Source organism: Apodemus sylvaticus, chromosome 6 (genome assembly GCF_947179515.1).
Source record: "Apodemus sylvaticus chromosome 6, mApoSyl1.1, whole genome shotgun sequence".
Taxonomy (NCBI): Eukaryota; Metazoa; Chordata; class Mammalia; order Rodentia; family Muridae; genus Apodemus; species Apodemus sylvaticus.
In genome coordinates, this window is record NC_067477.1 from 9733222 (window position 1) to 9747437 (window position 14216).

At 54.6% G+C, this 14216-nt stretch overlaps 1 protein-coding gene across 1 annotated transcript; it reads left to right on the plus strand.

Moving 5' to 3' along the window:
- Nucleotides 1-3237: 3237 nt before the first annotated feature.
- On the plus strand, nt 3238-11284 carry Nudt14 (nudix hydrolase 14). The gene is made up of 5 exons (XM_052184894.1): nt 3238-3388; nt 6005-6048; nt 6489-6553; nt 6725-6962; nt 10966-11284. The coding sequence occupies exons 1-5, from the start codon at nt 3308-3310 to the stop codon at nt 11204-11206; spliced, it is 669 nt and encodes a 222-aa protein (XP_052040854.1). The 5' UTR covers nt 3238-3307; the 3' UTR covers nt 11207-11284.
- The last annotated feature ends 2932 nt before the right edge of the window (nt 11285-14216 follow it).

A 14216-nucleotide genomic window follows, 5' to 3' on the forward strand; every position in this document is an offset into this window, starting at 1 on the left:
CCTCGCAGTCAGAAGAGGCCAAAGCCCCAGGCTCCGCCCTGTAGGAGAACGCCACAACCTGCCTTTGTGACACTGGCCTCCTTGCAGCTGTTTAGGCCAGAAAATCTGTGCAATATTCTGATTCTATGTCTTTCACTCTTAACGTTAAGATGCTTGCCACACGTCTTCATAAAGCCTGTCTGAGAGTATGCATGCCCGAGACATGCTCAGGATAGCTCTGTGGGGAGAGGACCTGCCCTACTGTGTCCTGCCAGGGTGCACACCTATAATCTCAGTAGCTTTTTGGGAGGGAGGGAAGATAAACAAGGTAGACAGAATAGAATAGAGGAAGACACCGGCCACTATGAGGGGCATGAGTGTTCATACACGCAGGTATGTGTGATGGTGGGGGTTGTGTGGTATCACGCAGCCTCTGGGGGTCAGAGGACAACTCTTTTTTTTTTTTTAAGATTTATTTATTTATTATATATAAGTACACTGTACCTGTTTTCAGACACCAGAAGAGGTCGTCAGATCTCTTTAGGGATGGTTGTGAGCCACCATGTGGGTGCTGGGATCCGAACTTAGGACCTTTGGAAGAGCAGTCGGTGCTCTTACCTGCTGAGCCATCTCTCCAGCCCCGTGAGGGCAACTCTTGAAGTCACTTCTCTCCTACTTTTATGTGGGTCCAAAGTCTGAAATACAGGTCCTCGGCTTGTGCCATCCAACAGCAAACACATCTGTTCTGCATCCGTGGTGGCTCAGAACTGTAATAATCCTATCACATGAGAGGCTGGTGATGGGTTAGGAGTTCCAGACCCTCCAGAAGACTGAGGAAAAAAATGGGACATTGGGTGGGTGGAGTCTGTTTTGTAAAAAATTCAAACACAGAAAAAGACAGGTAAAGAACTTTACCAGCCTTAGCCCCACCCACCCTCCCACCCCCGGGGGCCAGCACTCCTCTACCTCTCTCCATCCTGGAGTGGGTTTTGACTTTGGCCTTGCATCCCCAGCTCCTCAGCAACCCTAGCCCAGGCACTCCCAAGCAAACACAGGCACTCGGAAGGTCCAGCCAGCACAACACTCAGGCGCTGGTCCAGCACGAGGGAGGCAGACAGAAGCGAGGTCCCATAAAGGCTTCAGTGACCTACAGGTTGGTGGAAGGAGCCCCTGGAGACAGACAGCAAAGCAGCCTGCTGGTGCCGGAGGAAGCTGATCCAACCTTGTACACGCACACTCCGGGCAGCAAGTGATGCTGGGCATGGTTGTTGTTTAGGATGGCATGGTATGGGGGAGAGCTGTGGGTAGCTGTTTCTCACAGATGTGTCTGCTCTGCCAGAGCTGACACGGGAGGTTGGAGGTGGGGCCTCAGCCCTGTCAGTTTACAAAAAATAAGAGGCCTGTGCATTCCATAGTTACCTGGTCTCCGGGGTAAGGCCTCAGTCTTGGGATCCTCACGTTGTACAGTATCCTTAAGTCTCCAGACCTACAGGCTTCCTAGCCACCCCACTAGAAAAACACAGAGCCTTGGCAGAACCCAGCACCCATCTAGGCACACCCAGCCTGGGCACTGCCCAAGAGCATCCTCCATCCCTGAGCCAGCAGAGGTCAGACCATCTGCGCCCAGCAGCTCTGTGGGTATAGGACCTGCCCTACTGTGCGCCTGCCCTGTGTTCCCATGGGACCTAAAGAGGCAGAGAGAAATGCTGTAGGTGTAACTGCTTGAGGATCCTGAGGTGTCCCTAGTCATGAGGGTCCCCAGATGTGATCACATTGTCCCGAGAGGATGGGGGCAGACTCCAGAGACCAGCAGCGGAATAGTCAGAGGGCAGGGAGCCAACAATGTTGGTTTTGAAGGAAGGGGAGAGACCACACACCAGGCCTTTCTAGGATCTGAGAGGCAAGTCTGGAGACCCCTGAACCCCAGCCAGGGACATTGTGTTGGAGCCCCCGCATCCTGAGCTGACTCTATAGAAGTTTGAAAGCCAGCAGATGTAAGCTCATAACGCTGATGTGCGGCCTCGTGTCTCACGGTATCTGCACTGTCCTGGACATGGGTTCAGTGGGGCCTTTGGAACTCTGGGAAGCGGCTTGCGGGGCAGTGGCAGCATGGTGCCTTCCCACCCCACTCCACCCCCTTTCAAAAACCCCTCTCCATCCAGGCTGCTGCATTGCTCCCATGGGGACAAGGGCCACCTATCTAACAGCACCACTCTGAGCCTGGCTAACGCCCCCTGGACAGGCATATTTCTTGCTCCTTCACACAGGCAGCCCTTTGCTGTGACCCAGGGATCCCAGAAACTCTAGCCACCGCAGTTTATACTAACATCCAAATGTGGGGGCTGTCTGTTTTCCTCCCAGGCAGGCCGGGGGAGCGCAGGGAGCCCCTGGCCAGTGACTCTGGGCCCTTTAACATCTGTCTGTGCCTGAACTACTGGTTATAGCAGTAAGAACTCTGTGACTGGCCCCTATCATCTACACTCTAGGGAGGCCTCTGAAATAGAGGAAGACACCTATGAGGGCTTTGGCTGCAGGGACTAGAGGAGCTCTTGGTTGGTTGTTACCCTGACCTCCAGGACACTAGGTGGCCAGGCCAATCCTGGAAAGTCCAGGACTTCAGGAGAGGGATGTGTGTGTGTGTGGTGTGCAGTCTTCATGAAGGCTCTCTGTGAACCACATGTCCTATATAGTACACTCATCTCCCCTTGAATCTGGAGTGGCGCGGAACTTTGGATGTATCTGGATTGACATTGTATTGGAGCAGGTCTGAGGCCCTGACCAGCTGTCGTGGGATGTGTGCAGTGTGCTAACGAGCAACACGGCCTCTGTGAAGAACGGTCAGAGACAGGAAATCGCACTTTCGCTCAGACAGGGTCAGGTCAGCCTCTATGTGGCTGAGGCCCTCCCCGGGGGCCTTCCTTCACCAGACTTTTCTCTTCAGATTTGTCTTCTTCCTATTCTCCCCTTCTGTACGCTCCAGTGGTCGCCCTGGCTCCCCAGATTTGGGAAGGGGATGAGGTTGTTACTAACCCGGGACAGACAGACTCCCGCTCAGCTCTCCTACCCCTGTGATCCCCTCTGATTCCTACCCATTGGAGACTTCATGTACCACGAAGCCCTTCTCCACCCTTCACAGTTCGCGTCCCCCTTAATGCCGGCTTGGGGACTTGTCTAAGAGCTCCTCCCTCGCGTGCAGCGCTCCGCAGGTGCTACCTGGACTCTGTGGCCCGCCCTCCGGCCCGCCCCGCGCGTGAACTGGGCATGCCCAGAAGTGCGTAGCCGCGCGCCCGCCTACTTCGGTCCGCGGAAGACTCTGCTCCGCGCCACCATGGAGCGCATCGACGGGGTGTCCGTGGGCCTCTGCGCCCATTCGCCCTACCTGCGGCCTCTCACGCTGCACTACCGCCAGGTGATCCGCCCCGCTCGCGTGTCTCCGCGCTCACCCCCTTCCCCTCCGCGTTGCGTCCCCGGCCCCGCCCCCGAGCTCAGGACTCCGCCCTGAGCGGATTCTCAGAGCTTGAGCTCCGCCCTCCTGCAGTCCTGACCGCCGGTCAGTCAACCCGGAATGGCCAGGGAAGGACAAGCGAGGAGAATCTGTTTCCTCCAAGGAAGATTTGACTGGCCCTCCGTTTCTGACCGCCCATCCATGCTTTTATGCAGTCAGACCCATTGATTACTCTGGTATCAGGGCAGGAAGAACTCTTGGGGAACCCCACATGTGCAGATACCCTCCTCTGCGCCTTCTTTCTAGCGCCTCCTTCAAGCCGTAGCAGAAAGTCTGCTGCGACGAAGAAGCCTTCTCAGCTCAGCCTTTTGCAGCTAGCTCCCAGGTGTCTCCCGGAACAACAGGGCCATACATAGCTATCTCACATGGCATCGTGGCGCACATAGTAGGCACACAGAAGACGTTTGTTGGACCTACTTGCTGCCTCTCTCTCCTCTTTCCTCTTACCCCGCGGTCTTCCCTCTCCTCCACCCTGCATTGGCACGCGGCCCATTTCGAATCTCCATGCTGTCTGATACACACTGTTTTCCTGACCTGATCAATGTAGCCCTGACTGGGTTTCAGCTTAGATCAAACCTCCCAGGGCTTGGCGTCTGCACAGCTCTCCCACTCTCCAAGTTACGTCCATTCCTCTCACCGGTGTGGTGGCTTCCAGCCTGAAAATCCCCTCGGCTCTGGTGTGTTTGCTGTGTGGAGGTCCTGTCCTCCTACCCGCTAGGATAGGGAATTCTCCCAGAGTGCACTGAGGTAGTTCAGGCTTGGGGGAGCAGTTGGGCTCAGTTGAGGAGCAAGGGTAGAGACATGGGGGTCACACTCCTTTTCCCTTTCACTGGATGGTGACAGGGGGTGGCCATTGTGACTCTTTCATACCCAGGCCTGGGGTTCTGGTGGGCAGTGGATGGTCGGGGCAGGTTCACTCTGCCTCACTTCCTGAGGAGTGCTGTGGGGTGGCTTCGCAGCCTTGGCTGGCAGCCCACCAGCACATTTCCGCTATGGCATTGGTAACCCGAGCTCAGCGGAGCAGGCAGTGGCCCACTATAGTCATAGCTGGGGGTGGGGTTAGGGGTGGGCTAATAAGCATTTCCTCAGGAGCTGAAGGATACTGGGCTGGGCTCTGTTGGCCCTAGGTATGGGTCTGCAGCCTTTACGTGACCAAAAGCAGCAGTGGCCCCATGCAGCGTGTGTCCACTGCTACATTCTAGAACCGTCTCTTCCTCCCAAGGCTTCTCTGGCCCTACCCACAGCTCTGACAGTGTTTGATCCCAAGTCAAGAGGGTCCTTCGAAGTCACCTAGGGTGACACCTGAAGGAGAGCTTGGAGGCAGGCAAGGCAGGCTCTCCACAGCCTGGGCGGGTGGCCTTCTTTGGAGCCTGCCTGGGTGGCTGGACATCGGGCAGGCCTGGGCTCGCCTCTCAAGGTGGTGCTTCAACGGCCTCCTGGACAGCCTGACCTGCCCAGGACATTGGCTCTCTTCTCTCCCTGGAAACCAGGCTGCTGCTACCCCCCCCCCCCCCCAGGACATCTCTGCTTGCAGGCTCCAGTCAGTCTTTCTGATTTGAGATCTCTACCCGTGAGACTCTCTGTGGCTGTCCTCAATGTCCTCCCTCTTTGTTGCCTGGCAACACACTATCTCTGGGACCCAAGCCCCTGTCTGTTTTTGTTTGTTTGTTTGTTGTTTTTTGTTTTTGTTTTTGTTTCTTAAGACAGGGTTTCTCTGTATAGCCCTGGCTGTCCTGGAACTCACTCTGTAGACCAGGCTGGCCGAGAACTCAAAAATCCGCCTGCCTCTGCCTGGGATTAAAGGCCCCTGCCTTTTTATGTAGATTGGTTGGAGCCCTGCCCGGTATCTGTGGTGGGCTGGGCAGGGCTCATGAAGACCCAGAGGAGGACTGAGCAGGGGAGGGCAGAGGTGGACCCTTCAAGGGGGAATGTCTCTGCTGGCTCCAGCCCCCTGAGACAGCCTGTCTTTCCGAGTAGCATTTGGACGACGGGGATCGTGGAACCTTCCTAACCTTGTATACTGAGCCCTGTTGGCATCCTTTCTGGCTGCCCAACACTGCAGGGCCCACCTTACCTATTTCCTGAGTGCCACCCTACACACAGGAGCGGCAGGACTATGGGATGTGTAAGAGACAACAGGAGTCTGAAACAGGGCGGGGCGAGCATTTAGCATCCGCCCGACATGCACAGATCCCACAACTGCAGCTTAAGCTGTCCAGTGGCCACAGGAGCTTCGCCAGGTCCTGCTCTGCCCACCTGGAGTCCTCCCTGCCCTGCCTAAGGGCATCACCTCTGCTCTCCCCATTACCCTCCTAGCTCCTTCCCAGAACATCAGGCTATCCTGACCTCCTGGGCAGTCGCCTCCACGCCCACCCGCTACTAGTCCCCATTCCTGAAGGGTGTAGGTGGGCAGCAGGCCACCCTGCCGGGAGTGACTACAGTGAGTCTGTCTGGCCCGTGCACCTCCATCTGTTGCTGGCACACGCTCACCCTTCCTGATTGCTACCCTGTCTCTTTTAGGATGGTGTCCAGAAGTCCTGGGACTTTATGAAGACACATGACAGGTGAGAGGGGCTGGCCTGGCCACTGGGGAACTCCCCGGTTTCTGCTCTTCTTGGTGTGTCTTCAAACACTTCCCACCTCAGCCCAGCCTCTGCCTCTTACCTCCCTGAGGCCTGGTGGCTAAGTCAGGTCATAGCTGGGGACACCAGGCCCCTGGTGGCAGGCCACTGGTGAGATTCGCTGGTCTTACTCCTCAGGATCCAGAGCTTGGGGGTGTGACAGTTGGGAAACTGGCCAGCAGGGGCCTCCACTTTCCCAGATGCCTAATATGTTGTCTCCCCTGCCCCATCCTGTCAGCTGGAACATCACAGGTCGGCTCACCTGACTGTGTGGCCTTCCCATCTGAGCAAGGCCTGCCAAGGAAAGAGAGAGAAGAGGAGGATGGGAACCAGAGCTCTGGGGAGAGGGGTGTGTGTTTATTGAGTGTGTTTCCCCTGTGCAGTGTGACTATTCTCATGTTCAACTCTTCTCAGAGAAGCCTGGTGTTGGTGAAGCAGTTCCGGCCAGGTGAGATCAGCTGGGTGGACAGGAATTGGGGAACTAGAGTGTGCCTTCAGACCCTTGATCCTGAGGGCCTGGCTGCTGCTGCAGGGGAAACTGAGGTCCAGCAAGAGATGCCTGGCCCAGAGTAGATTACTCTGAGGTGATCACCGTGTAACCGTGCTCCCCCCATACCAGCTGTATATGCAGGCGAGGTAGAGCGTCACTTCCCAGGGTCCTTGACAGCTGTAACCCAGGACCAGCCCAGAGAACTTCAGGGAACACTGCCTGGCTCCGCGGGAGTGATGGTGGAACTCTGCGCGGGCATCGTGGACCAACCTGAGCTCTCACTGGAAGAAGCGGCCTGTAAGGAGGCTTGGGAAGAGTGCGGCTATCGCCTGGTCCCCAGCGATCTGCGCAGAATTGCCACTTACATGTAAGGAGGCGTGGCAGGGAGGGACGCTATCAGGGAGTGGGTCCCCGGGGTGGGGGTGCACAGGCATGGGACTGGAAGAGAGTTGGTGGACCGTGCCTCAGCTCCTAGGCTGGGCCAGACCCGGGGCCCTCGGGCTGGTTCTGGAGCATGCTAACCCCGTGCCCCTACCCTGCAGCCCCAGCCACGTGGGGTTAGGCTCCACTCCCTCCGGGTGGCAGCTGCTGCCGACAGATGCCCCACTTCCTGTGGGATTAAGCACCGGGCGGGCGCTGGGGGTGGGGTGAGTCACAGCTCTGTTCTCAGCCGGTGGCGGCTCGGAATGAGGGAAGGACGAGTCCTGGGGAGGAGAAAGGAGGAGGAGGAGGAAGGACCTACCTCTACTGAAGCCCAGGTGCCAACCACTCATGCCTGCCTCAGGCAGCCAACCAGGGCTGCTTCCCTCAAATGGGCACCACCCCTTGCCTCAGGATGTCCTGCGGATTCCTGGCCCCTGCTGAGGGCTGAGGGCAGAAAGGTCACATGACCACCCCCAACCAAGAAGGACCAGAGTCCTGCCTCCTCTCTCCTGGCTCACTCTGCACAGCCAGGGCCCTCCTGCCTCATCCCTGCTGACCTCACGCTGTAGCACCAAGCTGTGATTGGACCATGTTGGATCCAGAGTGTTCATTATCTTACTTCCGAAGGGCTGGCTGTGCCCTAGGCTGCATCCTCTGTGGGGACAGCCAGTGATGCCTGAACCCTTCAACTTCCAACATGGCAGCGTTTAGGGCGGGGGTGGGGGTGGGGGTGTCTAAGGAGCCTGACCATGATAGGAGTGACCTGTGGGGGGGCAGACAGGGACAGCGGGCAGGAGGGAAGTGTGTGTGTGTGTGTGTGTGTGTGTGTGTGTATGAACGTATCTGTCTTGTGTCTCTGTGTGTGTCTTTGTGTCTGTGTGTGTCTGTGTGTCTTTGTGTCTGTGTGTATGTGCCTTGTATGTGTTTCTGTGGGTGTCTGTGTGTCTGTATGTCTTTGCATCTGTGTGTGTGTCTATGTGTATGTATGTGCCTTGTGTGTGTCTCTGTGTGTGTCGGTGTATGTGTCTGTGTATGTCTTTGCATCTGTGTGTGTGTCTGTGTGTGTGTCTGTCTGTGCCTTGTGTGTGTCTCTGTGTGTGTGTGTCTGTTATGTGTCTGTGTGTCTGTCTTTCTGTGTGTATGTGTCGTGTGTGTGTCTCTCTGTGTGTGTCTGTGTTCATGTATGTCTTTGTGTCTGTGTGTGTGTGTCTGTGTATGTCTTTGTGTCTGTTGTGTGTCTCTGTGTGTGTTTATGTGTATGTATCTGTATGTATGCACATATGTGTTTTGTGTGTCTCTATGTGTGTATGTCTTTGTGTCTGTATATCTTTGTGTCTGTGTATATCTGTATGTATGTATGTGTCTTGTGTGTGTCTCTGTATGTGTCATGTGTGTGTCTATGTGTGTGTGTGTGGTGTGTGTGTGGTGTGTGTGTCTGTGTGTCTTTGTATATCTGTGTGTTTCTGTGTGTCTGTCTCTGTGTGTATGTGTCTTGTGTATCTCTCTCTGTGTGTGTCTGTGTATGTCTTTGTGTCTGTGTGTATGTATGTATATATTTGTCTGTGTGTATGTATGTGTCTTGTGTGTGTCTGTGTATGTGTGTCTGTGTATGTGTCTCTGTATGTCTGTGCATGTGTCTGTGTATGTCTTTGTATCTGTATATGTGTCTCTGTGTGTGTCTGTGTGTGTGTCTGTGTATGTATCTGTGTATGTCCATGTGTGTATCTGTTTGTGTGTATGTATGTGTCTTGTGTGTGTCTATGTATGTGTCTATGTCTTTGCATCTGTGTATGTGTGTGCCTCTGTGTGTGTGTGTCTGTGTATGCCACTGTGTCTTTGCATCTGTGTGTGTATGTATGCATGTGTGTCTCTGTGTGTGTCTATGTATGTCTTTGTGTCTGTGTGTTTATGTGTCTTGTGTGTGTCTATGTGTGTGTGTCTGTGTATGTCTTTGCATCTGTGTGTGTATGTATGTGTGTGTGTCTTTGTGTGTCTGTGTATGTCTTTGCATCTGTGTGTGTGTGTCTGTGTATGTCTTTGTGTGTCTGTGTGTATGTATGTGTCTGTGTGTCTCTGTGTGTTTGTGTATGTATGTGTCTGTGTATATCTTTGCATCTGTGTGTGTATGTATGTGTGTGTCTCTGTGTCTGTGTATGTCTTTGTGTGTCTGTGTGTGTATATGTATGTGTCTGTGTTTGTGTCTGTGTATGTCTTTGCATCTGTGTGTGTGTCTGTGTATGTCTTTGTGTGTCTGTGTGTGTATGTGTATATGTCTGTGCGTGTGTCTGTGTATGTCTTTGCATCTGTGTGTATGTGTGTGTACATGTGTGTCTATGTGTGTCTGTGTCTATGTGTGTCTCTATGTGTCTGTGTAGGTGTCCTGGCAGGTATTTGAGAGGTTTCATAAGCAGGGCCTCTCTGTGTCCTGACTGAAGAAGATACTAGGACGTGGGTGAGTGAGTGGGACATTGAATAGCCTATTCGTATTTATACTTGGAGGAGGAGGGTGTGGCTGTGTGGAAGCATGATTGAGGGTAAGGCTGAATGACATCAGAGCACCTGTCCCTGTGGCCCTTAGGGGGACTGAACAAACCAGAGCCCACCTGCTTACTAGTTCCCTGCCTACGACCCCAGAGGTCCACCCTTGAGAGTCATGGAAGGCTAGGCCCAGGTGCCTATTGTTACCTTGTGATATGAATGAGATTAGAACCAGCCGAGGCTGGAGGCAGCCTCTAGCCTGAGCAGACCACAGGCTGGAGCTATCTCCCTTATAAGCTAGGAAAACTGAGGCTGGAGGCTACACAGGCTGGCTGATTCCAAGGACAGGTATAGCCATGACTACCAGAAAAATGGGTTATCAGGTAGGGGTCTGTGGGGAGAAGGAGGTAGCTGGGCACGTTCAATCTGGGGTGGCGGTCCTCCTCTTGGGGCTTTGAGCATTTCCAGCTTGTCCCTGCCTCCATGAACTGTCCTGCAGTGAGATTCCCTGCCCCCTTCACCACCACATCCAGTCCACAGCTTCCCAGCCAATCAGAAGACCCTGATATGGATAGGACTGGCTTGGGTTTAGCAGTTATAGAAGTCAGAGACCCTGGTTGTGCACCAGGAGTCATGGGCAGGAACCTAACAGGTTCTAAGGTCCTGTGACAGATTCTAATACCGCTTGCTTAAGACCTCATTGCTTTGGTACATTCACAGTGTGTGTCCAAGGTCCCTGACCTTCTACTCAGGGTCTCTGCGTTCAGAGATACCTGCCACATCCGCAACCTATCCAGGTGCAAAGGCAGCAGACCCTGTGGCTACGGGGTGGAGGCCATTTCCTGACTAGCTGTTAACTGGGAACCACTTTCAGATCTTAGTGATGCCTTAGTGATGAAGACATCCTCGCCACATGTCTTCTCGCAACACAGCCACTTGTCTGGTCTCTGTGCTAGCAGCGAGTATCAGACAGGCCTTGTCAAATTTTGAGAATGAAGTTGTCTTGTGAGCTCACCTGATCAGGCCAGGCCTATCCGTGTATCTCCCTCAGGATGAACTCAGTCAGCTAGCCAAACAGGTCCTGGGTCCATGATATATCTAAGGTGCCTCTGACATTTTTGTGTCCCCTAAATGTCAGATGTCATATTCACCTTGACAGTGTGATGAAGAGCCCAGCCCCTGGTGGCTAAAACATCTCTCCAGCCCAGTTATCCAATTCATCTTAAAAATCATTTTAGTGCCCTTCATGCCTACCCCTGCCGTATGACAGCTGGTATGCCCAGCATGCCTGAGGCTCGCTCACTGTCGGGGGCAGATTACATGGGGACGTGCCCACCAGGAGTGGTATTTGGGAAGGGTGAAGCTACACACAGAGTTCTACGCACCAGAAAGCCAGAGCAGGGAGCACGGAAGCAGGGTGTCTGGCAGGGCCAGACTGGCGTCTCAGCGCTCCCTGTCCTACCTGACAGGTCTGGAGTGGGACTAACTGGCTCCAGGCAGACCATGTTCTACGCAGAGGTGACAGATGCCCAGCGACGTGGTTCTGGTGGGGGCCTGGCTGAGGAGGGAGAGCTCATCGAAGTGATCCATCTGAGTCTGGATGACGCCCAGGCCTTCGCAGACAACCCTGACATTCCCAAGACGCTCGGTGTTATCTTTGCTATCTCTTGGTTCTTTAGCCAGGTGGTTCCCCATTTGAGCATCCAGTGAGGCCCTGGAGCCGGGCAGGCCTAGCCCATCCACTCATCCTCCTGCCCTGCATACTCAATAAAGCTTGTATAAGCTTTACCGATGTCCGCTGGCTTGGAGCGCTGTGACCTGGGGTGAGGGACAATATCTTGGAGGGTAGCAAGGTCTCCATAGAAACCCTCTGTTTCTCCTCTGATGGTGCAGGTGGATGCTCTTGGAGGCAGATGGCTGGCATGACAAGCCTGGGGTATTGTCAGAATAGCCAGCTCATGAGGGGACCAGGCGACGTCGTTGCGCCTTGGATGTCTGATAAAGTTTCAGATTAGCTACCCCCAAGTTTAATGAGCCCAGATGGAGAAGAGGGGCGTAGGTGGGTGGGCAGTTGGTTTCACAGAGAATGGTAGATATATAGACCCAATGTGGAGAGGGATAGTCATATGGAAGAGAAAGGTTTATGACTTATGGTGTCTGTCTAATAAGACATATGTCTATAAGGCATTAATTAAGATGTTCTTAATTATTCTTATGTGTAATGTGTCTGCTGGAGTAGAGACAGACTGGACACAGTATTGTCCATCCCAGAGAGTGCGTACTCCCTGCCATGCCTGGGGCTGGACTAGAACCACACTCCCACTGTCCAAGAACTCATAACTGGTGATGTTCTCTATCTGGTGTCTCCAGTACCCTCTCCATGGACTTCTGGGCCATCGGAAGTTGGGAGGGGACCTCACTTGGCCCGCAGGACATAAGTAATGTGTGTAGGTTAGGTCATCATGGGGATCCAGGGCAGCTGTCTTGGCGTGGACAGCCTGGTTCCTGCGCAGAACTGCCTCAGGAGTGTGACAGCGCATAGTGCTGCCTATGGCTCTCTAGCCTGAGGGTAGGGCTACATGCATAGCTTAGAGCCCTTCTACAGGTCCCCAGAGTGTCTCGCATAGATCAAAGAGCACTCTGTCCCACCCAGCCAGCTGCGTGAGCCGCAGGCACATTTAGGCCCCGTCTGTGAAAGGTGCGCTGGAGGACAGCCCATGTCTGAGGGATGGATCAGTTGGTTGATCTGGCTCAGGTCAGGCTTTGGAACAGTGGCCCAGCTTCAGACCCTCCAGTCAGCATCTTGTATGACTTCCTTGGGTCAGGGACCACTGATTACTGTTCCCCCACCTCCCCAGGCAATGAGGTAGCTTGGGGGCGTATATCCCTTCCCACCCTTATCAGTCAGTACAGTGGAGCTCAGGTGATGAGTTATCTGAGCATGTCCTAGGGCTCTGTGTCCTAGCTAACCCTTGGATGAGCCCAGAAGCTGACGTGTTGGGAGTCCTAATTGTCGACATTGAGATAAGCATGCTAGGTGGGATGGCTGCTCTCTCTCCTCTTATAGTCCCCTGCCCCGCCCTGGAAGAGGAGGGACACCGGCTCCCTGTGCCCCAGGTGGGTGTGACATTGAGGCACCACCCCAGGAGGCTGTGACAGGCAGCCTTGCTCACATAGCACCACCTGTATGCAAATGTTTGCAGCTTTAGGTGGGGCCTGGTCAGACAAGCAACACAGCTTTTAGTGAAGGGTCCTTAGGTGTGTAGTGTGTGTGCAGGACCTAACTGCGGGGGAGGGGAAGGGGCACAGTGACCCTGCTTCACCCTAATGTTTCCGGGACAGGAGTCTATAATATCTATGCCCTTCCCTGACTTTCTGCAGCTGCTCGACGCCACCATTGGAATCCTGTGGCTCCCAGGGTTGCCCTTGGGTGTCTGCTGTCGGAGGGGCTTCTAGTGGGGGAGGGCTCTGGTGGCCTGAAGGATGGGTTAGGAGTCAGGGCACCTAGGTTTGGGTAGAGTCCAGTCCCTCACTCAGATCTGCAGCCTGACGGGCAGGTCAGCAGGCACCACTCATGGGCCTAATGGAGCTGGCATCGATTTCCCGGCTTGGGGTTGGGGGGGCTGTAACCGGAAACTCCCCTCCCTGAACGCTATATTTAGCATCACAGGACATGGGCGGAAGCATAGCTCACTCCAGAGCCCAGCCAGCTCTGTCCAAATCCTGGGCTGCCTCATCCTTCAGCCTGGTCCTGAGGCCCCTCTGTACCTATCCAGCTCAAGCTAAGCACCCATTCAGAAAAGGTCCAGACCCCTAGTGCTCGGGGTCTTAGAGAGAGCCACCAGGTAGGAGACCAAAGTGTGTTGTGCCCAGTGGGTAATGCAGGCCTTCCTGAAGAGACAACATCTGACCCCACTGGGTCAGGTCCGGGATCCTGAGCCCCAAGTACACTGGGAGCAGCATGGAGGAAAGTGCAGGGCTAGAAGGGTGTCCTCGGCAGTTCTGTCCAAGAGCTGCAGAACTCTGTGCAGGGTGGGAGTTTCCATGGGAGGGTCCTTCTCCATGCAAGTGAGTACCTTTTATACCCCGAGCATTTCCTGGTCACCATCAGGCAAGGTTGTGGCTCCCAGAAGACAGGAGGAGAAGGTCATTACCACTGTGGGGATGACATCTGGACATGGCAGCTGTCGACCAGATATTGAATATTCTGCCCTAATATTCACCAGCTGTTCTGGCCAAGGGGACCCAGGTCTCCCTCACAAAGTGCCTGGATAGATTGGAGAGGCAGACTTATCTCCCCACTTTCCAAGGTGCTGGTGGCGCATCTGCCTTGAGCCAGTGTTTAGGGTGAATCCTGTGTCTTAACCAGATGGAAGAAATGCTTCCCTGGGTCACTGCACCCACAGTCCTTAGCTGGGAATGGGGTGGGGGCAGGTAGGCCGAGTCAGGCAGCCACACAGAAGCCCTTGTCAGCACACCATGGCTCTGCCTGCTGGCCTGTCCCCTTCACAGCCGGCTGACAGCAGGGAGGGGCTGCAGCACCATGCTAAACTCCCTTTCCTTAACCCCTGCACCTTCAGTCCTTGTCCCGACTATGCCCGTGCCTCTGGACAGCCCCATGTCAGCGGCGTCACCTGACTTCCCTTGTACCCCCTCATGCCTTTGCCAGGGACCTTGTGAAAGTGTAAGTCATGGTGTGGCACATCCCAGCCCTGGTCTT

Excerpts from the sequence above, each read along its gene's own strand:
- Nudt14 (XM_052184894.1), top strand. The coding sequence starts at position 3,308 with ATGGAGCGCATCGACGGGGTGTCCGTGGGCCTCTGCGCCCATTCGCCC. Across the intron at positions 6,554-6,724 it reads GGTGAAGCAGTTCCGGCCAG|CTGTATATGCAGGCGAGGTA; the intron begins GTGAGATCAGCT and ends CCCCCATACCAG. Across the intron at positions 6,963-10,965 it reads CGCAGAATTGCCACTTACAT|GTCTGGAGTGGGACTAACTG; the intron begins GTAAGGAGGCGT and ends CCTACCTGACAG.